The sequence below is a fragment of the Panicum virgatum genome, chromosome 4N (genome assembly GCF_016808335.1).
Source record: "Panicum virgatum strain AP13 chromosome 4N, P.virgatum_v5, whole genome shotgun sequence".
NCBI classification, from domain to species: Eukaryota; Viridiplantae; Streptophyta; class Magnoliopsida; order Poales; family Poaceae; genus Panicum; species Panicum virgatum.
This window is the reverse complement of record NC_053148.1, coordinates 48,167,773-48,194,486: the sequence shown is the minus strand read 5'-3', so window position 1 is coordinate 48,194,486 and position 26,714 is coordinate 48,167,773. Positions and strand designations below refer to the sequence as shown.

Here is a 26,714-nt window from a genome sequence, read left to right as displayed (position 1 = left end):
TTCAAATGTGATAGGGACAGGTTTTTTTCTAGTCTAGGAAAAACTTTTCTTGTGTGATGATGAGATTTGCTGATCGTTTACTTTTGTAGCGGCCGTACACATGGAGAAAAAACTACGCTGCAGGGTACACGTGCTGACCCAACCGTCCTTTTCTCTTTGCGAAAACCATGCACTGTCCAAATTCCAGTCGTTTGCTCGACTTTCCTGTTTAGTGAAATTCGTGATTTGTGTTCCTTCTCTAATTTTTGAAAGGCGTATTAGGATTTGGAAAAGTTTCGAATCATTCAGTAGCTGTGCCGTGTATTAACTGTTACTACGAAAAATCAGTGTCGTGGCGTCACAAGATCTTGAGTTGTGAATCTATTGATATGACTTTGTACGCTAAGCATGCGCGCGCGCGCGCGCGCACACACATATATATATATATATATATATATATATATATATATATATATATATATATATATATATATATATATATGATTGAAAATTACAAATTCAAATTCGAACGTTTGACCTTTTCAAATCTTAACACCTATACAAAAGTAAATCGAGGAAGTACATAATAAAACTATACAAGTGCAGGAGTGCCTATTGTTTGCATTGGAAAGAGTGGCTACACGGTATTATAGATCACTCCATCCTCTGATGGTGCACATTCAGGACATAGCTGTGGAGGAGGTCACCAAATGTCTTGGTCGAGAATTTTTGCACCACATGGTCTCGTGCTTGTTTACCCATCCTGACACCAAGGTCATGATCACTCGCAAGTTTCAGCATGGCTTTTGAGAATTCTGCGGGAGAGGGGTCACAACTCACAAAGAAACCCTGTCACTTCATTCACAACTGTTTCCACTGGGCCACCGCTGTTGCATGCAATTACAGGCTTATGGGCTGCCATGGCTTCAAGAGGAACAATGCCAAAATGCTCGTCCTGGATAAGTAGCAACCACGAGCTTGTTAAAGTTGAATGCTTAGCTTAATGCGAGTCATAGCACAACTAGACTGCTACACATTCACCTTTGGAGTGTACAAAACACAAAGGCAGTTGGAGAGAAGCTCGTTTCTTTGGATGTTGAGCAAGATGTCACAAATTTGACCTGTTCAGAAACCCCTTCAGTCACTGCCAATCTTTTAAGCTCCTCAAGGTATTCAACATTTTCCTTGAGACGCATATCATAACCACCTAAAGAAGGAGCATTGCAAGAAATTAGCACAGCAAATAATTTGACATTTTTAAATCAATGATGTAGTGATATAACACTGAACATGCAACTGAAAGGAGAAGCAATAAGCAGAAATTACCAGCCACTGTTAAGGTTGCTTCCTGCAGAGCGTCACCAGGAAGCGTCAAAGAAAATGCTGAAATGGCTAGATCAAGATTCTTTTTCCTCTCAAACCGGTTGATCGATAAGAAATTCAACCTGCACAAAAGATGGTAGCATAATTTAGCTAAACTCTACATGATATGGTTGAGAACATCTGTCTATAGTATATGCAATCTGAATGAGTGAAACCTAAGTCAGTTATGAAGAGATATACAAGTATGAAGTTACTTATAAGCATGAGGCTCATGAAACTGCTCAACAGAGACAGCTGGATGCAGAATAGCAGGCTCAATTCCTCTAGTGTGTAAAAGACGAAAAGTCCTTGCAAAGGTTGCTGCAGTGAACTTGCTATTGACCAAAATCAAATCTGCCATACCTGACATGTGTAGAAGAATAATCATAATAAATAGAATTCTGCTAGATGCCAAGACGTACAGCTAAACAGAGGTTGTTTAAGGAAAAAATATAGCAGATATGCATTTGAGAGGGGGAAAAAAGCAGATACAATTCTAGGTAGAGAAGACTATACCAGTAGTGGCCTCCTCAATTATGTCAATTGGCTTACGATATAATCTCCGAATCATGCTGGTATGTTGCGCAAGTAACATATCAGGGAAATGACAATAGAATACTACCTGGAGATGCAAGGTATAAATTATTGAAGAAGAACAGAAATTACAGGACAATGAGCAGTTCAAACAACAGATTGATACCTTCGATGATGACTTTAGTTTAAGTAGTGGAATCACAACAGAAACCTGGTCTACCACTATGACATCAAAGGAGGGCCATTGAAGTAGCACACAGAGTGCAACAAAAAGGCAGCGGAGATAAGCACAAACAGCATGGAAGCGGTAAAACACATGGTGGGGCAGGAAATCCCCATATACAGTCACTGGGAACAGACCTGCAAAACAATCAGAGATAAACCAGGTAAAGATTGTATTTGCATATGCAGAATTTTGCCATCCACATAATTCTGTAATATTTCGTAGGAATTGAGTTCACATGGGCATGACTTGACTTGTACTCCAAAATCAAGAAGAAAGTGCACAATGTGTAAAAACGCAAACATAACACAAGGAAGCTAATTTAGCTGTAATGAGCAGAAAGGGCATCGGGAACTGTAATAAGTACGTAGAGTTGGGAGCCTTACAAGAAACAGTCTCCTCAAAGCAACGGTTTTTATCATGATGTGCTGTGAAAACATGAACATCATGTCCATGGGCAGCAAGCTGGCAGGCCACATCAACAATCAATCTCTCAGCACCACCTACACACAAGAAATCCACAATAGTTGAGCAGCTCAGGTCTTTTGTGTTGCCATTGTAGTTCTACATGCTGTTGGCACTGCAAAAAGTTTATTCAGAAATTGTTCTTAAATTTTCCAACTGCGTGCTCCCCATGACATGACACTAGGATACAGCAACGAATTAAGTTAGCGCAACGTTTCCTGCACTGCAGCATGCTAACAATGGCGTCTCTGTTTTACTAGTAGTAGAAATTCGTACGGAAAACACTCGACCTTTCCCTCAAAACAGGTACACCCACCACCACCTGAGGTGTCATAATCCTACCTGCGCAAAAATTGAGAACGCCCAACCTAACCAACTTCCTTCTCGTTCCTGGATCTTCAGCAAGGGAGGGGACGCGCCCGCAGCCCGCCCAAGGATCAGATAGGACGATCAGGGAGGGCGAGGAAGGCGTACCCATCCCAAGGTCGGGGCGGATGACGGCGACCCTGAGCCGCTTCGTCTTCGTCGCCGAGGATTCGCCTGCGACTCCTCCCGCCGCCGCCATCTCCTCCGGCACAACACACCGCCGACTCGCCGAGGCCCGAGGGGAAGGGGAGACTACGCCATTGCTGTCGTGGGCCTCCGGAAGACGGGATCGCTGAGCCCAATGTATGCTTAAGTTGGGCTCTTTTTTCGTGGACTGGGCTGCGAGGATTTGAGCCCATTACAGATATTTTCGTAGGCAGCCAGCAGCGTTTAACTCTTGGGCCCCCGACTGATCCACGGCCCACATCAGTAGGCCCGAAGCGCTTGCAACGGTGGCTGGCACATTCGGAAATAAAGGCAACTTGGTGGGCGTTCGCCGAGCGCTCGGCTTATAAAGTGACACGCCCCCCGCCTAGGGTTCGCATCACCTGTGCCGCCGCGCCGCTCCGAGAGGCAGAAACGTCCGCCGTTCGTCCTGATCAGATGCGAGATGTGCTGTTCGTGATCCTCTCTGTTGCTTTTGCTTCTTCTTCTTCGTCGGATTCTTCTTTGTTTTGGTTTCATTTGGTGGTTGATGCGAGGAGAGTGGCGGCGATGACGAAAAACATGGTTCGCTCGTCTGAACTTCGGGTTCTCCCCCGCCTTGCGGAGCTTAAAAGTAGTCCGAGCCCAACGCCCTCCTCCTCTGGATCGATCCAGTGCTCTTTGTTTCTTTCGACGCTGCTTGTTTTTTTTTCTCTCTCTCTTCTTCAATCTTCCTAGTATCATGTTTTGGTTTCGGATGATAAGGGGTGTTGCCATGATGATTTCTTCAATCACGAGAGCAGGTCCCTGCTCGATGAATCTGGGAAATAATCACCATTATTTCCCCCTGAGCGGTTACCTGAGCAACGCCATCCATCAATCACCCACCCCTGTTCTTCGCATTGGCAATATGAATGAGCTCAAGAAACGATTGGGGAATGATTCTTTTTCTCCCCAGATTACATTCCAAGACAGTTCGCTTACATTTTCAGTTACAGCGCAAATAAAACAACGGACTTACACATGACGCTGGTTTAACTGCATCTCTAGAATGCATCTCTAGAATGATGCTACGAAGCAGAAAGTAGAGTAAAATTGTATATTTGGTGCCCAGAAGCTGTCACAGACTCGCAGCAGCAGATGTTTACTAGGCTTGGTTGGTGGCCCTGCCCAGCCCGTTGTGCTGCTCCATGAAGCGCACGACGACGCAGGTGATGCTGTCGGCGCTTCCCCGCTGGGAGGCCTCCGCGAGGAGCCGCTTGGCCGCCTGCTCCGAGTCCAGGATCGGCTTCACCATGGCCACGGCTTCCTGCAAGCAGATGCTTAGCTTCAGATGAGCTTCCCGGGACACTTGATTTTTTTCTGATGAAAGGTTTGGTGTTTTACCTCGTTGGTCACCACGTCCCACAGACCATCACTTGCAAGGATGAGGAACTCCAAGGAGCTGTCCACAACCTCCTCCTGAACCAACCAAACAGGGGATTTTTTTTTTTCAAATGATGCTGGTGACTGGTCTGCATCAGTTGCATGCTCTGGGAAACCTACAAACCTTGATATCTGGATCAGCAACCACATACTGCTTTAGGAGCTTGTCACCGAATGCTCGGGAAACAGCAAGAACGCCACCAACACGCCATGTTCCTGCCGATTTTTCACAGATCAAAGTCGTATCTTGGTGGCCAATAAACCAAGGAGATGGACATACCAGCCCACATCACAAATCCACCAGCTTCCTCTATCCTCTGCTTCTCGTCTGTCTGATCTGGCTTGTGGTCTCTTGACACTGCTATAGCTGCATCACGGTGGAGAATTTTAAGGTTATATTGTCAGAAATTTGGATCACAAAAAGGCCCAATTGTGCTACGTGACAGTTGCTCTAACTAACAGCAAACATGTTAAACAAACTACCTAGTTACAAGAAGAGACTGCAATTCTGCAACTCGTTACAAAAAGGACAAAGAAATGCCTATAAAAAAAGGACAAAGAAATGTGTAGTGGAAGCTGAAATGTCACAAGCACCGGCTGAAATATGTACTAGGGGATTTTGACTTACCATCCCCTCTGCATATGACTACCCTAGAATCGCCAACATTCGCAACCACCAAGCGATCACCTACAAGAATAGCAGTGGAAGCGGTTGACCCCGCATCTCGATGATGGCTGGTATCAGCTTTCAGAAGCTCCGAGTCTGTGTGAGTGTAAGTTTCAGCTGCAGGAGGATATTACCAACATTCAGACTCCCAAGTTCAGAATTTTAACTACTTTTCTTCAAAGCTGTAGCAACTGCAGAGGGTTATAATACCAATAGCTGATTTGGTATCGCTGAAGAACTTTGGGTGCTTGATTAAATTGGTGAAAAGGTTTTGCTTTACAAACTCTGCTGCTCGAGCGCCACCATGGCCTACAGGGGGAAAGAAATCAGTTAGCAATCAAACAGTCTTGCCAATTTTTCCCACCAAAAGTCAGTGATCTGGTTGGACACTAGCAATTGCTGCTATGGAACAAGTTATGATCTGGTTGAACAAAGATCACTCTTGCTTGCTTACATCGGTTACACCTAAAAGTCTTTCTTCAGTGTCATGAATTTTCCGTCCGAGATAGGCTGGGTCTTACCGTCGAAAACGCCAAACAGCCTAACTGTCTCTCCATCGACACCATCTACTCTGGTTTCATGGAAGTCCTCCATGGAAGATCTTTTCCCAGGAGAGCTTGCATACCCGTAGCTGAACTTGCCGTTTTCACTGCCACAAGATGAAGAGCGTTTGTGTGAGGTAGGCTTATCGGACACCATTTCTAGGAACTTTTCAAATGGATGACTTCACATGCAGTCTAATCACGATTTAGCAGGAATTCAGGAAGTATTTGTGGATAGTACATGCTAAAATATTGGTCCTGCACTCATGCGGTCATGCCTTGTATTTGCAGATAACCCTGTAAAGTGAGAACAAAAACAAAAAGACCTCGGCCTAAGAGCATGTATATTGCTACACGTCAGGGGTCTCAAAGGTCGTCTCATGCAAATGCCACGTAGAATTTTTGGTGATGTGGAGGAGAGAGAGCGAGATGAGAGACAGAGGTGGTTGCCTCGCAAAACAACAGTCTCATAGGCTAAAATTTAGGAGTATGAGACTACTTCCCACCATTATATGAGTTGTTGTTATTGCCATACAACTCAAAATATTTTTTTATTTCATCTGCAAACTAAGGGGTGTGGTATAACTTTGAAACAACTAAAAAGACAAACCATTGTAGAAGTTATCTAGTAGGTCGTCTCAAGATTATATGTCACTATATGAGATTGCCTTTAAGACGACACCAATGTACTTGCCTTAAAAGAAAAGAGATAAAAAGATTGTTCACTCTTACAACAGAGTTCCTTTTCAAGAAGACTTCTACTTAAAACAGAGTTCACTCTTACAAAGCAAAAGCCTCTTCTGATGTCTTCTGCCGAAACTACTTGACATTGCTCTGACATTGCATTGGCGCCGACAACGTTGATAGCACTTGTTGATAAGTGACAACCTGATAGCGACCGATCTTTAGCAGTCGTTGCTCCCTGCGGAATTCTGAGCAATCATCTTGCTCTTGAGGTCGTCCACGAGCTTCTGCATCGCGGCGGGGGCTCCGTCGCCGTCGCACCCCATGAACACCTCCGCGACATCGGCCGGCGTCAAATGCACCTCCTCCAGCAGCCTCTCTGCCTCTCCGATCAGCTCCTCTTACCTGCAGTCATCAGCCGGCTCACTATCGTCGTCGCCGTCGCCGAGGTAGTTCTTGGCGAGCACGCGCAGCGCGTGGCCCTTGCAGTAGCCGAGCTCTATCTTGCGGTCCATGCGGCCGGGCCGGAGCAGCGCCGGGTCGAGCCGGTCGACGTGGTTGGTGGTGAACACGATGAGCCGCTCCCCGACGCACGACGACCAGAGCCCGTCGACGAAGTTGAGCACGCCGGACAGGCTGATCCTCTCCCGGCCACGCGGTGGGTACGGCGACATGCGGAGGGGGAGCGGCGTTCCAGGGTCGTCGAGCTCGTCGCCTTGGCCTGGCGGCGACGTTCTCGTCCGGTCGAAGAGGCCGAGGGAGCAGTCGATGTCCTCGACGACGATGAGCGACTTGGGGCGCGTCGAGGCGAGCAGCCTCCGGAGGTCGGAGTTGGAGCCCACCGCGGTGAGCTCGAGGTCGTAGATGTCGAACTCGAGGAGGTTGGCGATGGCCGCGATGAGGCTGGTCTTGCCGGTGCCCGGCGGGCCGTGGAGCAGGTACCCGCGCTTCCACGCGCGGCCGGCGCGCGCGTAGTGCTCCCGCCGGCGCACGAAGCGGAGCAGGTCCGCTCGGATGCCGTCGCGGAGCGCCGGGTCGACGGCGAGCGTGTCGAACGTGGACGGGTGCGCGAACGGGTGCGACGACCACAGCATCTGGTGGTCGTCCATCCCGCCGCCGCCGCCGAACATGGGGTTGTTAGTGTAGAGCTTCCGCTCCCGCATCTTGAGCCGAAGCGCCGCCGCCACGGCGAGGACGTGGGGGATGTACGCGCCGCGCACGACGTCGCGGTGGCGGCGCGGGAACTCGAGCCTCAGGCACCGCTGCTGCCGCCCGGCGCCGCCTCCAGGGGCCCCGAACAAGCCGCGCGGGCCGCGGAACGGCGCGTAGTGGTGCGCGGCGCCGCCCCCCGGTGCCTCCGCGCTCCGCGACGTCCACCGCACGCGGACGCCCCGGAACGTGTCGCTCGCGGCGTGGTCGTCCGGGAGCGACGCCACGGCCTCCGGCGCACCGTGCGCCTTGTGGAGGTGCAGCGCGGGCGCGGACGCGAGGCAGCGCGCCCCCAGGTAGAGCTGCGCGGCGTCGTAGAGCTCGTTGGGCACGCCGTTGGCGTCCACCTCGTGGACCACGATGGCGTCGGTGGGTTGGGCGAGCGCGGCCGCGGCGCGGGCGAGGAGCGCCCGCAGCGCCCCGGGCGCCTCCGGCGGGAGGACCTCGCGCACCGCCGCGCGCACCACCATGGCGGTGGCGACGAGCGAGCCCAGGGAGCCCCAGCTCACGGCTGCCTTCATGCTGCTCGGGGCTCGATCGCAAGGTCAGTCAGGGCTCTCACTCTCACTCTGACAGTGACTGTGTGTCTTGTGGGATGATTGATCGCGACTCGAATGTGGTCTGGATCATCCGTGCCATCTCGCGCGTTCTTTATATAGCTCGTCGGAACCGACCCTGTGCTCGTCGGTGACGATGGCTCCATTGATTTGACGCAACTGACAGATGCAGGTTTGGCCAGCACGCCGATCAAAATCAACGAGCCGGCGAGTTGACTTGGCTGACAATGCGTCCTTGATCCGATGTTTCTGACAGGGATCAGATCATCAGAACATGATTGGTTGCACTAGCAGGTGGTGCATGTGCATGGAGGGGAATAGTCATAGACTCAAAGTTAAGGCACCAACGCTCGGTTCGGCGTCAACGCTCAACGGAGCCGGGGCGCCGAAGGAACTGTTGAGTTAGACTCTTGGCAAGGTGTTTGTTCCAAGCCCAAGGGCTAAAGTTTAATCCTAACATATCAAATGATTGGATGCTAACTAGAAATATTAGGCGTAAATTACTGATAAAACTAATTGCATAAGTTTAGAGCTAATTTATGAGGCAAATCTAAGCCTAGTCGCCATGGCATCATAAGGTGATTAGTCGAGATTAGTCGTGATTAGGTCGATAGGTTAATTAATCGAGCCTAGTCATCTGTATAGTTATCCTATCATATCAGAACTGATGTGATATGTATACTATACGTTACACAATATATATCAAGTATGAACACCACAATGATGGTTCGTCCGTTTTCTGGCTCGCATTTTGGGCGACGGCGGCTTGGGAGGAAAGTGCGGCTGTGTATATATACCTAGAACCTAATGGGCCTAATGCTAGCCCAGTAGTCCAACCACACAGTGGACGCACCCTGTTACTGCAAATTTGATCATTTCCTTGCTTAGTTAGATGACTAATCATGTTTAATCGATAACTAATCGAACGAATAGAATTCTAGTCACCCAGATCTAGTCGTTGCTCCTTATCGGTGCAAGGAATGATAAGCCCAGCTAATCACGACTAAGTTGGAGGACGTTAAAATATTAACGGCAGTGCTTAAATCTTGCTATACGATGGGAACAAAGACATGGGAAGGTGGAGGGAACGTGGATCGGCCTATGGATACCCAAGGTGGTGTCGATTTGGTCCCAACATCCCTTAGACGCGGCCGATTTGGTTTATCAATGAACGGGAAGAGTACGACTGGCGGGTGTAAGAATCGCATGGTGAAAAAATAATCCATTTTCAGTAGAAATATTCTCTATTTGTTATTTTTATGGATATATCCTTTCTCCATCTTCCTTAATCCTAACACGCGTGTCTAGCACGAGAGGTATAGCGGAATTGATCTAGGTGAGCATCGTTTTCAATTTGGAACAGCTTGTCCTTTTTTCTTTTCTGTTGTGAAAAAAACTGTTCCTAGGGATTTTGTGGTGACCGCTTGACAGTTTTGCCGAGTATTGGCGAGCTTTTCACGAACCTAGTTCAAGGCTTCGAGCTCGGCTCCGGATGCTACCGAACTCCAAGTCCAACCTGAGGTGGCAGGCTCGCTCGAGGTCGGCTCGGCTCGGCTCATTGACAGTCTCCGCTTCCCTGGGGACTCAGTCACTTACACGTGGGGCCGGACCCACGTGTAAGTGACTGCGAGCACCCCCGTTCAGGGTTTTGGGCCTCTGTGTCTTCCCCCTTTCCCTTCTCTCCGACTCCTCCCCTTGGTCTTCCTTCCTGGCGGCGGCGACTGGGCGAGCGGCGGCGCTACTCGTCACGTCTTCGCCCAGCCCTTTGCCGGCGACGAGCATCCACCAGGTATGCCCGCCCCTTCTCCTTCCTTCTGCTGTGCGAGACGGAGCACCCCAAACCCTAGCAGAACTATTTTGTATTCGGATCTGGGTCCAGCTGCAATATATTACCAACTAGTAACTTCGATTTCGTTTGCCAAAATTATGCGCCCCCTAGATCCGGAGACTACTGGTCTTCTCTTCAGCTCTTGTGGCATGATTCCTCTCTTCCCATTCCGATCTAGTTTTCGTCTTGCGTTGTTTCTTTGCTCCCCATTCCTGATATAGTGTGCCTTTTCTTCCTCGACTTTTCTCCGCCGCTAGTAGATGGCAGCAAATTCAGTTAGTGCTAGCGTTGGTGTAACTTCTGCATCCTCTACAGACACCAACGCTTTGTTTTTCGGTCCCGTGGATGTGGAAGAATGAACAAAATCGGGGTGGAGAAGAAGCCTGGGTTGCAAGCGGCACTTTATTGCTATCATGCTCTTATTAGTGTAGTTTCGTAAGTTTGGGACTGCCATGTTATGTAATAGAACTCCAGGAGACTGCTATTTGCCTATGTTGAACTTCTGTGCTTTATTGTTGCGATTTGTGAACTTAATTCGTGTTGCTGCTAGGCTATTTCGGCTTGTATCATTTAATAAAACGAGTGCTATCCATCATGTACAGGGGAAATGGTTGAGTACCTCTTGGACGATAACTTCAGTGTGAGCAGGCTCGATCCTGATGGCAAGAAGTTTGACAGAGGTAATTTATCTCTGGCTTTTACACAGTAATCTAGACTCCCACGATGTTCCCTCCTGTTCCGAAACTGTGAATGTGTCTTGTAAATTGTTGTTAGTGATTGCTTTACTTCGCTCTTTGTTATGCAGGCCTTTGAGTGCTGGTAACAGGATTGTTCATATTTCTCTTGCTGCACATGTGGGCTGATGTAACATTGTTTTTTTTTAATGCAGTCACTCGCATCGAAGCTCATAATGAGCAGATGCACATGCAACTAGATATTGCTACTGAGATTTACCCGATGCGTGTCGGTGACAAGTTCAACATGGTGTTAGCTCCTACTCTGAATCTGGATGGAACACCAGACACTGGCTACTACACACAGGTGATACAGCGCACCTAATTTCTCTCATAACTTGGTCTTGCCATAGTGAAAATTTTGTTATGGGAATACAGATCTGAATGTGTTCTAGGTGCCACGATATGTTTTTTGTTTCTATTGACTTGTCTTCCCTGAGGCTCATTTTTATTGGATAAATAATATGATGCCATTCCTTTCATTCAGGCTGGAAGGAAAACACTTGCTGACAAGTTTGACTATGTCATGCATGGAAAGCTTTACAAGATCTCAGAAGACAGTTCCACCAGCTCATCTACTAAAGTGTATGCTTTCTCTGAACTTGTAATAATTGTTCTGTGTATATGATGCTACATCATTTACTGTGACACTGGTTTGTTTCCTTGTTCCTGTGCATTTTTCTGGGTCCTAATTCATATGTATGAACCACTAAAGATGATTGCGACCTATGGGTGTGTTTTCTTAAGACACCATTGTAATATCTAAGTACTAACAACCTGTATAACTAAATAAAAGTGACTGAAATGATCCTCAACATAAGTTGGAACATGTATGATTGATCCCACGTGATATTTTTTTAGATCTGCCCTGTGAATTACATAAATCTGTTAGAGCCTCTGAGGATACAAATCATTTCTTTCTTATGATTGATCCGTAATGGTAATTTTTTTAGATCTGCCCTGTGAATTACATAAGTCTGTTAGAGCCTCGCAGGATACCAATCATTTCTTAGTTATGATAAGTCTAATTTTTTGCCAATTCTTAACAAGTACTGGTACATGGTCTGTTGAATCCTGTTAAATGTTAATTTGCTAAGGTAGTCTGACCAATTAATGTTGTTCTTTTATGTTTTAAGATGAAATTACTTTACTGGTTTACATTGTGTTTGAAAGCAAAATTTCTATGGATAAAATACTGCCTTGGCTTGTGGCCATGCGAGCGTCTATTGAAGAATCATGTCAGTTGATCAATGCAAACTTCATGGGTTAGACACATTAGATGTTCGTTGTGTGTAGCTGTCTGAAACAAATGGAAGATCATCGCAAGCTTAGTCTAGTTATCCCAAAGGAAGAAGAAAAAATATTTAAAGCAACTGTCTTAATTAGACAAATTTGATGCGTAGGTTATACTTTCAACTTGAAGCAGTATATCTTTAGTTAAGTTACTTGAAGCCGTTATTTTGTGAAACAGAAGTGCATGGCATTGTTACACCTCCAACTTTATTCATCTTGTTGAGCAGTAAGCACTATGTATGTTGGTAGGCAAAATTGCAATGTAGACTGATCTGCGCACGTTATTGGCATACGTTTACCAGTGTTGATTCCGTAGTTAAGTCAGTTTGTTATTTATATTCAATACCTCTATGCCCTCATTCCAGGGAGATCTATGCCTCTTTTGGTGGCCTCCTGATGCTGCTTAGGTGTGATAGTTCCAGTGCAGCTAGCTTCCAGCTGGATCAGAGGCTGTTTCTTCTTATCAGAAAGGTGTAAACGTATTGGCTACTCGAAAGGCTGGTTACCTTGTTGACTGTACTCAACTTCCACCCTATATGTACTATCAGTGGGCTTTCAATTGGTAGAAACAACTTCTACCATGTAGTGATGTAATCTCGCTACAACTGAGCACGTGAAGTGCTTCATTGGCGGATAATACTATGGCTGTTCTATCTTCTGGTTTATTACACTGCGAAAGCTGTCTTCACATCCATTTTTAATCTGTGCATGTTGATGATGATACGGTGGGTTTGCTTGTCGTTGCTACTTGCTACATATGATCATGCAGTGGTATCAGAGTGAGCTCTATCTCAGGAGCATTGGAACACTCAATCTCCAGCAGCCGATCAATGAACCCCAGACGGCCGGTACATGCTTTTGGATGGTTATTACAAAGTTCACATGCCATTTCCCTCCCAGTCTCCCATAGGACAAGAACCAGCTGCGGCCCAGGAGCACAAGCCTTTACTCGTACCACATATAGATCAGGATATGAACTGGGACAGCCTTTGTGTACGCAGAAAACTTCACTGCCCTGCCACCCTGCCAGCCACAGAAAGGCTCCAAGGGCTATTGCCAAGAACCAAACGGATTGGAGATTGTTGGACCACCGCTGCATCCCCAACCAAGTTTTGAAGAGCTGGCAGTAAGGGGTTCTGGCTCTGGACCAAGAAGCAAGAACAATCCCATGGAGGAGCACGTCTCCTACATACTCATTGCATTTGCACCTAGAAGCAGGACTGCAGGAGCCGCGGTCACCGTATACTGCCACAGCCTTTTTCCTGGGATCATATTCATATAAATCTTCAGAGTCAGAGATACAGGGTGTGTTTAGTTCCACACCGTGAACGTAAAAAAGTCGTAAACGTATTAAAGTGAAAAAAAATCTTGCTAATTTGAAATACTAAATAAAGTCTATTTATAAAACTTTTTGCATGGATGGGCTGTAAATCGCGAGACGAATCTAATGAGCCTACTTAATCCATGATTTGCAACAGTGATACTACAGTAACCATCCGCTAATTATTAATTAATCATGGATTAATTAGCATCATTAGATTCGTCTCGCGATTTACAACTCATCTGTGCAAAAAATTTTGTAAATAAACTTCATTTAGTGCTTCAAATTGAAAAGATTCGAAACGCAATTTTTTTTTGCGTTTACACCCTACCGAACTAAACACGGCCACACACATTGGCAGATTGGCTGGCCATCTTTTATCATGTCCAGCAATTGTACTGGCGCCAGGACTAAATCTGAGAAAGGCGTGTGCAGAGTGGCCTTCAATTCAAGCATCAGACGCGTGCTATACTGATCAAGACCAAGGACAGGCAAAAGGGTACAAGAGCATTAACACATGCCCGTTCGAAGAGAGAGCACCTCAGGTGATTGGCTGGAACAGTGTTATCTGAGTAACTAGTAATTAAAAATTCTTTTTTTTCTCACACCATTGAAAATGAGTATTTCCACCCTCTGGTAAGTAAATCCCTTTTCTGCCATGATAACACATGCAGGCCCTACACGAGATTTGATACTCGTAGGATCTCTGGAAATCTTTGGGTTCAGAGAGAGGAAGAGAGGATCGTGTGCCTTGTGAAGCTTTTGTGCCGGACTGTAGCACGTTTCGGTTTTATTTGATAATTATTATCCAACTATAGAGTAATTAGTCTCAAAAAATTCGTCTCGTTATTTACAACTAAACTATATAATTAGTTATATTTTTTAACTACATTTAATACTACATGCATATATCGTAAGACGATGTGATGCGTCAATGAAAAATGTTGGGAATTTTTCGCAGAACTAAACACAGCCAGAGAAGCAATTCAGATATGATGAACAGAAGAATCTTCCATTTCCAGGGTCGGAACAAACGCCTCGCGGAGGAAAGCTGGGAGGGAGCTGAGCCCAGCAATTCTTGTTTTCTGACAGAACAAGAGACCAACAGCTAGGCAGAATATACAGCGGGTGCTGGCAGACAAAAGCTCGAAAAAGAAGAAATGGATAGAAGAATCTAAGCATCCAAAAAAAATTCACTGTTGAACTGAGCTACTAGATCGCTATCTACTTATCTAGTCCGTGTTCATGTTCATGATGAACAGCAGCAGGAGAACAGGAGATGAATTCATGAGTACCAAAAGACGGCCAGAGCTTCAATTCAATGCATGCCTGCTGCTGGCTGGCTGTGCATGTTGCTTTCCCCCCTGAACAGCTGAGAACTTGTTGCTTACCTCAAAAAAAAAAAAAAGCTGAGAACTTGTTGCTTGGTAGACTCTTCTATGGACACCGATTTCTTGTGCCCCGTCGCGCGATCATCTGTTGTGGAGAGGGTTGGGACCCGTCGGAATGCGCCGCTTGTCGTCGTCGTCCTCCTCAGCGCACGCAGCAGCAGCAGCAGCAGCAGGAGCCAGTCGTCCGGCTGCTTTCCGGCCGCCGCTCTTGCACCGGGCGCCAGCGGCATTGAAGCCGACGAACGCGCCGGCGGCGGCCTCACCGTGGCGCACGGGCAGCGACGACGCACTGCCCGTGGACGGCGGCAGCCCGCTCCCCCTGTGAGCGTGGGCGCGCGCGCGCTCCGGCGGCAGCGGCGGCGCCCGCCTCCCCTCGCCCGCGGCGACGAGCTGCAGCACGAACACGACGACCAGGCACACCGCGGCCGCGGCGCGCGCCCACCGCCGCCGCCTCATGGGGCTCACGGCACGCGCCTGGCCGAGGCTGCTGGCTTGGCAGCGCACGGGCGCGCAGAGTTTGGCGTGCGAGGAGACCGGACGGGGGACACTGGGAGACACGGGCGGGTGCTCAGGTGAGGTGGTGAAGTGAAACGAAGGGCACTCACTGTTGGAAGAGTAGCCGAGCCGGCTCTGGGTTTTAGGCGCCGTTTAGTTCCCAAAAATTTTCCTACATTATTCGACACATCGAATCTTTCAACACATGCATGAAATATTAAATATAGTTGAAAAAAATAACTAATTACACAGTCTAACTGATTAGCACGAGATGAATTTTTAAGCCTAATTAATTCATAATTTGATATTATTTGTCAAATAACAACAAAACGTGCTACAGTAATTTTCGCCAACTTTTTTGCAAACTAAACGGGCCTTTAACAGCGCGTGGTGACCACTGGCCGCGAGCAAGCAGTAATTGTTGCGTCGAGCCCCGGCTAACCGCGTGGAACTCCTCACCGGCAAGCAGTGTGTGTAGAGGAACTGGCAACTGGCATGGACGACAGAACAGGTTTTTTTTTTTGAAATATTACGACAGAACAGGTTTCAGAAGCCAAACATTTGCTGCCTTGGCTTGCATCAATTTTTGAATAAAACCTTGGCTTGTAACATATGATTCAGTTTGTAGACGTGCAACTAGCACTTTTAGTTTGGCCATTCAGTAACCTCGGTTCACTTGTCAATTTTAACCTTTTCCATCCATGCTAATTATTTTGAAAAAGTATCTATTTAACTAGAGCACTAAAAGTATCATTGTATTTTTTATTAAACATATTTGAGGTACTTTGCATGTTTGAAAGTGCTTAACAATAAATATGAGTGAAAAGTAAAAGTCAAACTTTGCACTGTAAGTCGAAGTTGCCAAGTAATCTCTCTGTTTTTATTTACATATCGTATTAGGTTTATGCTAAGTCAAACTTATCTAACTTTGATCAAATCTACAGAAAAATATAGCAACTATACTATCTAACATATGCATTATCAACATATACTTCATGGTGGATTTAATGAAATAAATTAGGTATTGTGAATGTTATTATTTCGTTTTATAAATTTGGTCAAAATTTGTCAAGTTTGACTTAGTACAAACCTAATACAATATGTAAATAAAAACAGATGGACTATTTGTAAATGGAAATTGTATTTTAAGTACTAGGGGGACTATTTGAGATTTGTCACAAGGAATTAAGGGCCCTATATTGCTAGATTTATCATGAAAAATACATTTCTACTATAATAACTCTATAGTTATTTGTTTACAATTTTCGTACAAAAGTTATTATTTTTCAAATAAATACGAACTCAGGCGCTCATCTACACACATACATATACACACGCGCTTATATGGATACATGCGCAAACACCCTCCCTTATGGATTATGAGCTCATCAAAGAGATCGGGAATCTCAAGACAGCATAAACAGGTTTACCACAAGAAACAATTGATGCACACTCCCTTCACACACACAAAATATTGTCATTTAAATGTAAATTTGTAGACTTTGTTGATAACCAACACATCATTCATGTACAAACGGTGGGAGTATCATCGCTGCATGGCAAAACGGCCACTTGCTTATTCGATGGTAAGGAGGTTGTGAGCAGTTGAGCACAGGTACTACAAATTAATAAAAGGTAAAGTCCGTTTTTCGATCCTGAACTATCATGATCGTCTAATTTTGGACCCCGAACTACGAAACCAGTTATCCAACACCCTTGAACTAACCAAACGATGCACATTACCACCTTAAGCTCAATCCAGCGCGGTTTTGGACCACGTCACCATCCGACGTGGCGGTACTTGCCCAGTCATCCGAATACGTGGAGGGAAGAGGGAAGAGGAGGGGGCGGCGCGCGCCATGGCCTCCGTGAGCTCGAGCTCTGCCGGCGCGCGCGAGAGCTCGAGCCAGTTGCTGCGCCCGGCACGCCCGAATCGCGGGAGGGCGAGGGAGGAGGGAGGTGCGAGCCGCCGCACCAGAGCTGACCTCGAGCTCGCGGCCCGCGAGGCGGCGGAGCTCGAGCTTGCGGAGGAGGGAGTACCGCCTGCCGTCGCCTGCCGACGCCGATGAAGAGCCGGCTCGCGTGACGGCCGCGGGCCACCGGCCCGCGTGTCGGCGGCGGACAGGCGTGGCGGAGCTAGCTCGCCGGCCCGCGCGCTGGAGACGGTCGGGCGTGGCGGCCAGATCCGGCCCGCCGCCGCCGCCTCCTTGCCACGCGGAGCTCCGCTGCGGCGGCCGTGACGGGTGGAGGCGCGCGGCGGAGAACCATGGCGGGCCCGATGGCGGCGGTCGGCCCATGGGGGCCTCGGCTGGCGGCGAGCTCGGCGGACCTCAATGGCGGGCGGCGAGCGGCGAGCTCAGCGGCCTCGACGGCCCCGGCGGGCCGCGTGCTCGAGCTTGGCTCCCTTGCGGCGGCTCGCACCTCCATCCTCCCTCCCCCTCGCGCGGCTCGCGCGCGCCGGCCGTGGCGGCGGAGCTCGAGCTCGCAGAGGCCATGGCGCGCGCCTCCACCCCGTCGCGACGGCAGCGAGAAGAGAGAGGAGAGGTGGTGGCCCACCTGCCTGTGAGAGAAAGAGAGAGGAGATAACTGACGTGACCACTGGAGCCACGTGGACGGGTGACGTGGCTGAAAACCGGGGTAGATTCGGTTTAGGGGTGTAATTTGCACGGTTTTGTTAGTTCAAGGGTGTATGATGTCTGATTTAGGAGTTCCGGATTAAAAAGGAGATGATCGTGAAAGTTTAGAGTTGTAAATCGGACTTTATCCATTAATAAATCTAAAGCTGCAGATTTTTTGTACAGCTTGCTGATGAACTGCTGAGCGGGAGTAAAAAGAGGAGGCCGGACAGGCACAAACAGCAGAAGAGCAAAGCCCCATCCCTCGGCGCAGCGCGGCGAGCGACGCCATGCCGCACCCACCGAACCACATTGATGAGCCTTCACTCCCCCAGTCGCCCTCACTTTGCGATCCGGCCGGCGGCCCCGGCCGGATCGGAGGAGGTGCGCGCGCTGGCCGTGATAAATGAGGAAGGGGTTGCAGCGCCAGCACGCGCCCGGCAACGCGAGGGGCTCGAGGTCGCCGCGCGCGGCGACACCGTCGCTCCCGCGGATGGCGCCGGCGCGGTATGGGATCGGGTCGACGTCGACGGGACGCGCACGGAGGAATGCTGTCCGGCCGGCCGCGGCGCGTTTGACCTGCTGCCGTTTCCATGCTCACCGGTGCAGCGCGAGACGCCCGGATGCCCTGGGGTACGAGCGGGATGTTCCAAGCAAGATGGCTGGCGCGATCCACCGGCGTGCGCATGCCCGATGCATTCTTCGTCGTCTTCAGCAGCTAGCTCAGCTCAGTTGTTTAGTTGCATTCGAAATTCCAAAATTTTACAAAATTATTCATCAAATCGAATTTTTGAACGCATACATGAAGTATTAAATATAGCTAAACAAAATAACTAATTACACAGTTTGTTTGTAATTTGCGAGACGAATCTTTTGAGTCTAATTAACCCATAATCAGATAATAATTACCAAACACAAACGAAAGTGCTACAGTACTAAAATTCCAAAAAAATTTCCAACTAAACAAGGCAGAGTGTGGTGGGCTGGTGGCTCACTAGGGTATGTACGCGAGCATATAGCTCAGCTCAGCTCAGTTGAGGAGTCAGCAGTGGAGCGGTACGGTTGGTGTGGGATGCCCCCGAGGAACTCGACTGCTGCCTGCGCAGCGCTGAAATCATAGAGGTGCCAGTTCTTCAGTACTACATGCAGCTATGAGCTCTGTGCTCCACGCATGCCGTTGATTGCTACTGACAGCTTAGGACGCCTTGTTCAAAAACAGGCAAGTTTGCAGGAGAACTAGAACTACTGCTAGCTAGCTCCATCGTGCACTCCAAATGTAAACATGGCCCCTTAATGTGAGTTAACTTTGAGGCTCTAGCTACTTCACCGTCCGTCCTCATAGCGCAGGAATAAAAGAGCAGCCACATTGCCGAATTAATGATACCACTGCACTAGCTACGTATACACAGTAGTATTACTGTAAAAGAGGATGATTTGTTTGGATGGACGACTGACCACTGAATGTGACGCGATGCCTTACTTAACTCCTGCTGCGCTGAGCACTGACGCCTTGGTTTCAGCCTCTCCTTCGTCGTGGCACGCATGTACAGTGCGGGGAACTGTATGGTAGTGCAGCGTGCGGTTGTATCTTCTTCCCCCCTGGCCGGTCTCATGATGATCGCTTCTCCTGTGGGGTTCATGTGCGATGATGTCGATGTGGCAAAGCTTCTCTTGGCCCGTCCCTAGCGTTCCCTAGCGTTTGTCTGACGACAGTTATACCGCTACTAGATAGATGCAGCATGTAATAAGCCGCAAAGCCTGGCAATGGCTCAAATAAAGTGAGAGGTTTATTTATGTGCTTCTGGCGGCCTTGTTTCCAGCTCGATCCTCTTCCCTTTCCATGTTTTTGAGGAGCTGGGTGCGTGGCGGGTGAGACGTGCAGGCATCAGCAGCAAGTCATAGCGTCTCCGAGGAACTGACAAGAAATACCACACGCTGCGTTCGTCGCTGATCATGGCGTGCATGCGCAGTCCACGTACAGGCGCGCAGCCGTGCCTTCATGAGAGACAGAGCTTGATTATAAACCTTCCAAGTTCAGAAAAGAGGAAGAAGCTTATTAGAATAAACCTGGCGTCGTCATGTTTCTGAGTTCTGAAGAATCAGCAAAACTTCATCAGTATAGGCCGCGTTTAGTTCCCAAAAAGTTCCCAAACTTTTCCGTCACATCGAATTTTTCAACACATGCATGAAGTATTAAATGTAGTTAAAAAAATAACTAATTACACAGTCTGACTGATTACCATGAGATGAATCTAACGACGTTAATTAATCCATGATTGGACATTAATTATCAAATAAAAACGAAACATGCTACAGTGTCGTAACCCAAAGTTTTTCGCGATCTAAACGCGGCCATAGTAGTCCCAAATCTCAGCGTGCTTTTCAGAGGTGGAATCATTCGCCTCGCCTTGGCATTGCCATAAATGGCACGCAGCATTGGTCGCTCGGGCCCACCGGAGATTCAGGTCCATTGATTTGAGCTGTGCTCCAGCACCAGCACCACCACACGATGCGGTACAAATGTACGTACAGTAGAGCCGTGCATCTGCTTGCCGGATACAAATGTACCTCGTGAATCGTATTCATAGCTCCGGAATACAAAAGTGGTTTTTTGTTGGGTCTTTTGAGCTTTGGATCTCTCTCCTTAGCTCCGGATTGTACTGATCTCTTTTCTTCCCACTTTTAATGGAAATTGTGCTAAGGAACGGTCATGAAAAAAGAGTCGTATTGATAGCAGTTGAACATGTTGGATAGTATGTGCAGGTAACGAGTTGGCTTAGCTCGGTTCATGATTGAAGGAAACAACTTAAGACCCGTTCGATTTCCCCGGAATGGCCCATGCCGGGTGCCATTTCAGCTAGATTTGTCCAACCTGGTTTGAGATCAGTTCTGACCTGGAATTGTTGTTCGCTTTGGGCCGACCCGAAAGGAAAACAGGCATGGAACATCCATTTCTCCCCTCCCATAGCTCAGAAGGAAAAAGGCCTCCGATCATGTGGATCTATCCAGTCGGATTAAGTGACCCAATTTGTTTCGTTTGATCCTTAGCCTTGAAGCATTCAGGTTGGGACTAATCGGGCGCTACTTGGTCTCACGTGAGTGTCGTGTGACCCTGAGTGGATCAGTCACAGAAGCATATAGTGGCTTGTTTTATTTTTAAATGGGCTGAAAGTAAGAAGTCAAGTTGGCCCAAATATATCAGTTTGCAGTAAATATAAAAATTTTGGAATATTATTTTTTGAACGTGGAATAATTTTTGTATTGATGGAACAATTGCATCATCAACAAAAAAATTGCTCCAGCATAAAACGATTATTCCGCCAGGTGTGATCATCTGACTCCCAGTCACACCTGTGAGTCCCAATATTTGCCGACTAATCCACCTCTTCCCGAACGAGGCCAAAATTCAGTTCCGGTAACACAGCTTCGACAGCATTTAGCCATTCCATCAGTGGTTGTTCAGCTTTGTTTCTACACAACATGACATTCCCCAGAAACTAGCGACGACGAACGAGGCCGTATGGGCTATGCTGCGTATGGGCTGCTATTCTTTTTGGGCCGGGGCGGGTTGGGTTTGCGAATTGCGTAGCATCTCAGAATGGCAACCTCTACACTCCTACAGCAGTGGTATGTGCACCATAGCAGTGGAATGTACAGTGCAACACCCTTCGACCATCCAGCGGCTTTTTTATTTTTATATTTTTTAAACACGATTTTTACATAAATATATTTTCGGTTTCACAATTTACAGTTTTATACCCCTACCGTCCGGCGAGGGGCGGCAGGGACCTATATGTAAATAAACATTTTTTTGTGCGGAGGCCCCTGGCGGGAGCCCGCCGCCCGGTGGCGGGGCGGTAGGGCAGGCAGCCGCCCGGCAGGGGGGCAGCAGGCTCCTCCTCCCCGCAAGTTAAACCTTGAACGTCAGTGCGGCATTAGATGTGGTTTTAGATATTTTGGATAGAAATAAAAATCGTTAGTAAAATAGATGAATATGAAAAGTATAACTTAGCAATTCATACACATACGCAACTGAGAACGAAATAGGTGATGCATGAGAACAAAATAAGTATAACATGACGACATGTCCATAACAAAAATACAGAAACAACTAGAAGCACCTCCTAACCACCCCGGCCATGTCGATCTCTTTTATGCTCTGCGTGGACGTGGTCTGTAGGGTAGGTGTGTCGGTCTGGAGGCCCTACGTCTCTACCTGGACGTCCGGTGGCCAAATGTGTCTGGAAGGTAGGATCGGCCTGCTGGTTAGGTGTAGAAAATAACCGACTCCAGTCTTCGAAGTTCGCCTCAAAGGTATCCTGTGTGGCCCCTATACAGTAGCAATTAAGATATCATAATCATCGTCTTATAAGTCATATATTTGGGTACATATTCATCATACGTATCTGTTGGTGGTGGATACGAAGAAGGACCCATATCAGGAAGCTGGTGGTGCGATCATGTAAACCGTTCAAATTATTTAAAATATTCATAGAAATAAGAAGAACATGATAAATTCGGGCTACGAATTAGGTATTTACCTTGCGTTCCTTCTGCTGTCGCGATAGGGTAATACGAAGAAGGTCCCGCATCATATAACTGTTGTGATCCTATATGTAAATGCAAAAAGAATTAGACTTCATACCAAAATTAATTGAAATTAAGATATGGACTATATGTTTACCGAAAGATCATGGTGGTGCCTGTGTTGGTTGAAATGACATCCCTGCAGCTGGTGCCATGGTACTAAACTGGGTCCCTCCGTGAGATTGATAAGGTGGGTGTCCATCACTTGTATGGACTGAAAATTAATTGTTGTTATCAAAGTAGGAAGTTAGTAAGTATCCTCACGTACCTGGATAATGCTGCTGAGACCAATAAGGTGCTGGGGAAGGCTGCTGCTGTGTGGGACCACAAAAAAACGAGGCCGAGGCTTGAGACGAACCGTAGGAGTCCTCGTACGATGTACGGCTACCAAAGGCTTCAAGCATCGAATGGGATCTTTGTGAAAATCGGGTCCAGGCCGACTCTTGCTCATTCCTATCTATCATAGATCCCGCTCGAATCCTCATCAAATTCGCCCTGGCATCTACATCCATCAACCTGCACATTTCAAACTGCAAGCAAGAAAAAAAAGACATTAACACTCTAATCCAAAGTATTTGAAAAGCAATGATAATTTTGACTCACCGCCCCAGCTAATGCCTCATCCCTATGTCGTGCATAGCCATCATGTGGGGTCGCAACATGCGGCTGTGGATGCATGTCAGCATATATCAAGCGGCAACGAGTCTTAGGCTGGTACCAGCTCAGATATGCCTTGTACGAAGCCTCCGTGTGTGCAGGGGTCGCAAGCGCCACGTTCTCCTCTGCCTGGTCCCAGCCATCGACCCAAAGCTGCACCCTTGTCACCCACATGTTCGAGAAGGGTTGACCAGTCCTCGACAAACTAAATATTGAAAACAATTTAGTCAAATATGATTAGTTAACTATACAATGTATAGTCACTGAAATGACATATGAATCATTACCTGTGGTCATGGCGTTGGACCCGATCCAATGCTGACGGCACAGGATACAGCTGCCTTTGACCGAACTGTCTCCTGACTCTGTCCGGGCAGTGAGCCTCAATGTAAACGTCGTACACCAACACTGTAGTTGTCATCCAAAAGGCCTGGTCCTGAAAGCAAACCGAAGATATCCCGAACGGTGCACGAGTGGTTATAGCCAACTCGGAGTAGGGCTCCCACACAATGTCTTCAGGTGTCAACCGATCAAACTCAGCCACAAAGTCAGGATAGGCCTGACGAGACTGTACGTGGGCCCAACTCTTCTGCACAAAGTTAATAATAATATATACCAATAAGAAATACAAAAAGAGTCAAACAAAGCAACAGAATTGCCAATAGAATAGTAGGAGTAGCAGTCATTTCCGTACCTGACGAGCGTACCAGAGAGTCCCCATGGTGGGCCTATCGTCCTCGGTGTTACCGTACATATCCAACTGATACGGTGAATGGTCGATAATCGGACGACCAATTGCTATCCTCTCGTACGACCAAAGCTGTAGCAGAATCGGACATCCTGTAAGAATTGCATTGTGCTTATTATGCATCGATGCCTTACAAAGGCCACGGTACGTGGCTGCAAGTACCGCTGAACCCCAACTGTATTGAGGCATTTCCTCCACAGCTGCCTCTGCGATCTCCTGTGCGTAAGGCACAAGCACCCTATCCACATAGGCCCCGTGTGGGTTGTTGAACATTATGTATCCAAACAACCACAACAGCTATGTCTCAAGGGATCGAGTGATGCTATCCTCATCAGCATCATGTGCCAAATTGTCGGACTGCATAGAAAAAATGAATATTTATGAGTACAAGATCAATTATAAAATAAAACCATAACTGCACTAGTCAAAAGCATAACTCTAACATTAATCATAACAAAACAAGGTATATATTTGGAACTGCAGGATCCATGACTTGGCAGGTCATGTTGCTTTTGGGTGCTCCTCTACATCAATCGCGATGTCAATATTTGCAAAACGCTCTTCTAGATCGTCCAACCACGTAGACGGGACAACGCGAGGCCCTACGGCATCCCCACTGATAGGAAGACCCAGTAGCATCGCTACGTCCTGTAGGGTCGGTGTCATCTCCCCACAAGGGAGGTGGAAGGTGTGTGTCTCAGGCCTCCATCTATCAACCAGAGCCGTCAGTAGGGACCTGTCCAGCTTTGCCAAACCACTATCAGCAAGACGGCCTATAGTAAGAAGACCAGCCTCACTTAACCTGAAAAGTAGAACGATCAAAGGTAAGTACATTATGTAGAAAACGTATATGAAACAAATGTATTCTTAGAAACATAATCCGACGACATATCACCTGGGCACCCATCGTGGGTCAACAGGAATCCACTCCGCTGGTGGACGTGGACGCAGCACGTTAAGTTTCACACGCTGAACCACTTCAAGGAAGGACCGGTGCGATGAGTCTATGACTCGGTCAAGTAGAGCTGACGTATCTTCGGCCATAACTAACACAAAAAAAATATTTTTCTGCATTTTCTACAATTTATCTGAAATTTTCATAAACTTTTCTAGCATTTTCTAGCATTTCCTACAATTTTTGTACAATAAATTTTTATAAATAAATTTTTCTAACATTTTCTACAATTTTTCTAATTTTCTACAATTTATTTGAATTTTTCATATACTTTTCTGGCATTTTCTACAATTTCTGAGTATTTTTCAAAAAAAATTCTCGTATTAAACAACTAATCAATACTACAAAATTGGTTGGTAAACCTAAATGGTTTTTCTAAAAACTAATCCTAATTCTACCTAAATTATAATAAAAACAGTACCTAAATCGCTGAAATATCATTACTGCTGCATACACTAATTATAGAATTAAACATACAAAAAATTTAGAATGAGAAAGTTGAGAAATATTTATTACCTGCGGTTCGGATCCAAAATCCGGCAGGGCTTCACCGTTGCAACTCCCTCCCTCACCCCTCCTCTCTCCCTTCCCCTCTCTGGATGTCGTGGGAAGCAAATGAGGAGGGAGGGGGGAGCTCAGCCTTTTATATAGAGGGGGGAGCCTGCCGCCCCCTACCGGGCGGCTGCCTGCCCTACCGCCCCGCCACCGGGCAGCGTTTAACTGCCGCGTGGCTGCCGGGCGGCAGGCTCCTGCTAGGGGCCTCCGCATAAAAAAAATATATTTATTTACATATAGGTCCCTGCCGGGCGGTAAGAATATAAAACTGTAAATTGTGAAACTGAAAATATATTTCTGTAAAAAAATGTTTTTAAAAAATATAAAAATAAAAAAAGCCGCGACGATCCAGGTGGAAGGGCTAGCAATGTCAGTCCTCGATGGAAGTGGGCCGCCAGCTGGGGAAACATCTGGACTGGACGTTTTTCACATCCTTTAGGCCCTTGGTGGACTTTAGGACGGGCTTGAGCTCAGCAAGGGATGGCGAGGATATTGGCAGATGGGCCAGTTCGAGGGAGACGAGGATCCGCATCCAAAAAAAAAAAAAACAGCCATCTTCGGGTTCTATTCATCTTTTGGAAGAACTTTCGGAAGAAATTTTTCTTTATATCTTGTGATGTTTGAGATTCGTGCAAATAGTTTGATGGATGCGCATGCATACGGGAGCCGAACAGAACAAGCGCCGGGCACGCAGCATGCTAGCCTCTTGGCCTAACACGCGCACGTGGCAAGATATTATTGGCTGGAGAATGGGAGGGTTGAGTTTGAACTCGATATTTCAAATGTATCTTTCTCTTAAACGGTTATCGTATTTTAAAACCGTTCTAAACACAGTGTTCTTTAGATTTAATGCAGAAAAATGAGATCCAATATTTTGAATTTTTTTAATTTGATTTTGAAATTCAACATCTCTAACATACTATTTCGGCATGGCTATGTAAAATGTTGAATCCAGTCTATTTGAAGTGTTGAATTTAGTATTGCGAAATATTGAATATGTTATTTTGAAGATGTTGAAAATACTAACTCAGCATCTTCTCGTGTTCCCTTCGCCAAGGTAGTAGGCGAGTAAGGGGTTGTTTGGTTCCAAGGTCTAGACTTTAGACCATGTCACGTCAAAAATAATCTTAGTATTTAGAAGTATTAAATAAAGTCTAATTACAAAACTAGTTTCAGAACTCTAGGACTAAACTGCGAGACAAATTTAATGAGGTATGTTAATTTGTAATTAATAGACGATTACTATAGCATAACTGTACTAAACTATGAATTAATTAGGCTCATTAGATTTGTCTCGCAAATTAGCACTAATCTATTAAAAATTTTATAAACAGATTTTATTTGATACTCATAAATGGTAAAATTTCTTTTGATGTGA

The 26,714-nt window shown here is 46.9% G+C and overlaps 4 protein-coding genes and 1 pseudogene across 4 annotated transcripts; 1 reads left to right on the top strand and 4 right to left on the bottom strand.

The window, feature by feature from the left end:
• Positions 1–497: 497 nt before the first annotated feature.
• LOC120668648 lies at positions 498–3,194 on the bottom strand (annotated as a pseudogene).
• Positions 3,195–3,988: 794 nt separating this feature from the next.
• Positions 3,989–5,810, bottom strand: LOC120668646 (probable protein phosphatase 2C 59). Its single transcript, XM_039948390.1, has 7 exons — positions 5,687–5,810; positions 5,376–5,474; positions 5,127–5,282; positions 4,779–4,865; positions 4,623–4,714; positions 4,460–4,534; positions 3,989–4,382 (listed from the first exon to the last, which is right to left on the bottom strand). The coding sequence occupies exons 1-7, from the start codon at positions 5,757–5,759 to the stop codon at positions 4,221–4,223; spliced, it is 744 nt and encodes a 247-aa protein (XP_039804324.1). The 5' UTR covers positions 5,760–5,810; the 3' UTR covers positions 3,989–4,220.
• A 595-nt stretch (positions 5,811–6,405) lies between these two features.
• On the bottom strand, positions 6,406–8,199 carry LOC120670745 (AAA-ATPase ASD, mitochondrial-like). The gene has a single exon (XM_039950891.1). It carries the CDS (start codon positions 8,119–8,121, stop codon positions 6,793–6,795), a length of 1,329 nt encoding a protein of 442 aa, XP_039806825.1. The 5' UTR covers positions 8,122–8,199; the 3' UTR covers positions 6,406–6,792.
• A 1,589-nt stretch (positions 8,200–9,788) lies between these two features.
• Positions 9,789–12,704, top strand: LOC120668645 (DNA-directed RNA polymerases II and V subunit 8A-like). Its single transcript, XM_039948389.1, has 5 exons — positions 9,789–9,946; positions 10,588–10,665; positions 10,875–11,026; positions 11,207–11,304; positions 12,378–12,704. Exons 2-5 carry the CDS (start codon positions 10,593–10,595, stop codon positions 12,487–12,489), a joined length of 435 nt encoding a protein of 144 aa, XP_039804323.1. The 5' UTR covers positions 9,789–9,946; positions 10,588–10,592; the 3' UTR covers positions 12,490–12,704.
• Positions 12,705–14,329: 1,625 nt separating this feature from the next.
• LOC120670305 lies at positions 14,330–15,343 on the bottom strand. Its single transcript, XM_039950390.1, has 2 exons — positions 14,750–15,343; positions 14,330–14,712 (listed from the first exon to the last, which is right to left on the bottom strand). Exon 1 carries the CDS (start codon positions 15,178–15,180, stop codon positions 14,806–14,808), a length of 375 nt encoding a protein of 124 aa, XP_039806324.1. The 5' UTR covers positions 15,181–15,343; the 3' UTR covers positions 14,330–14,712; positions 14,750–14,805.
• Between the last annotated feature and the right edge of the window lie 11,371 nt (positions 15,344–26,714).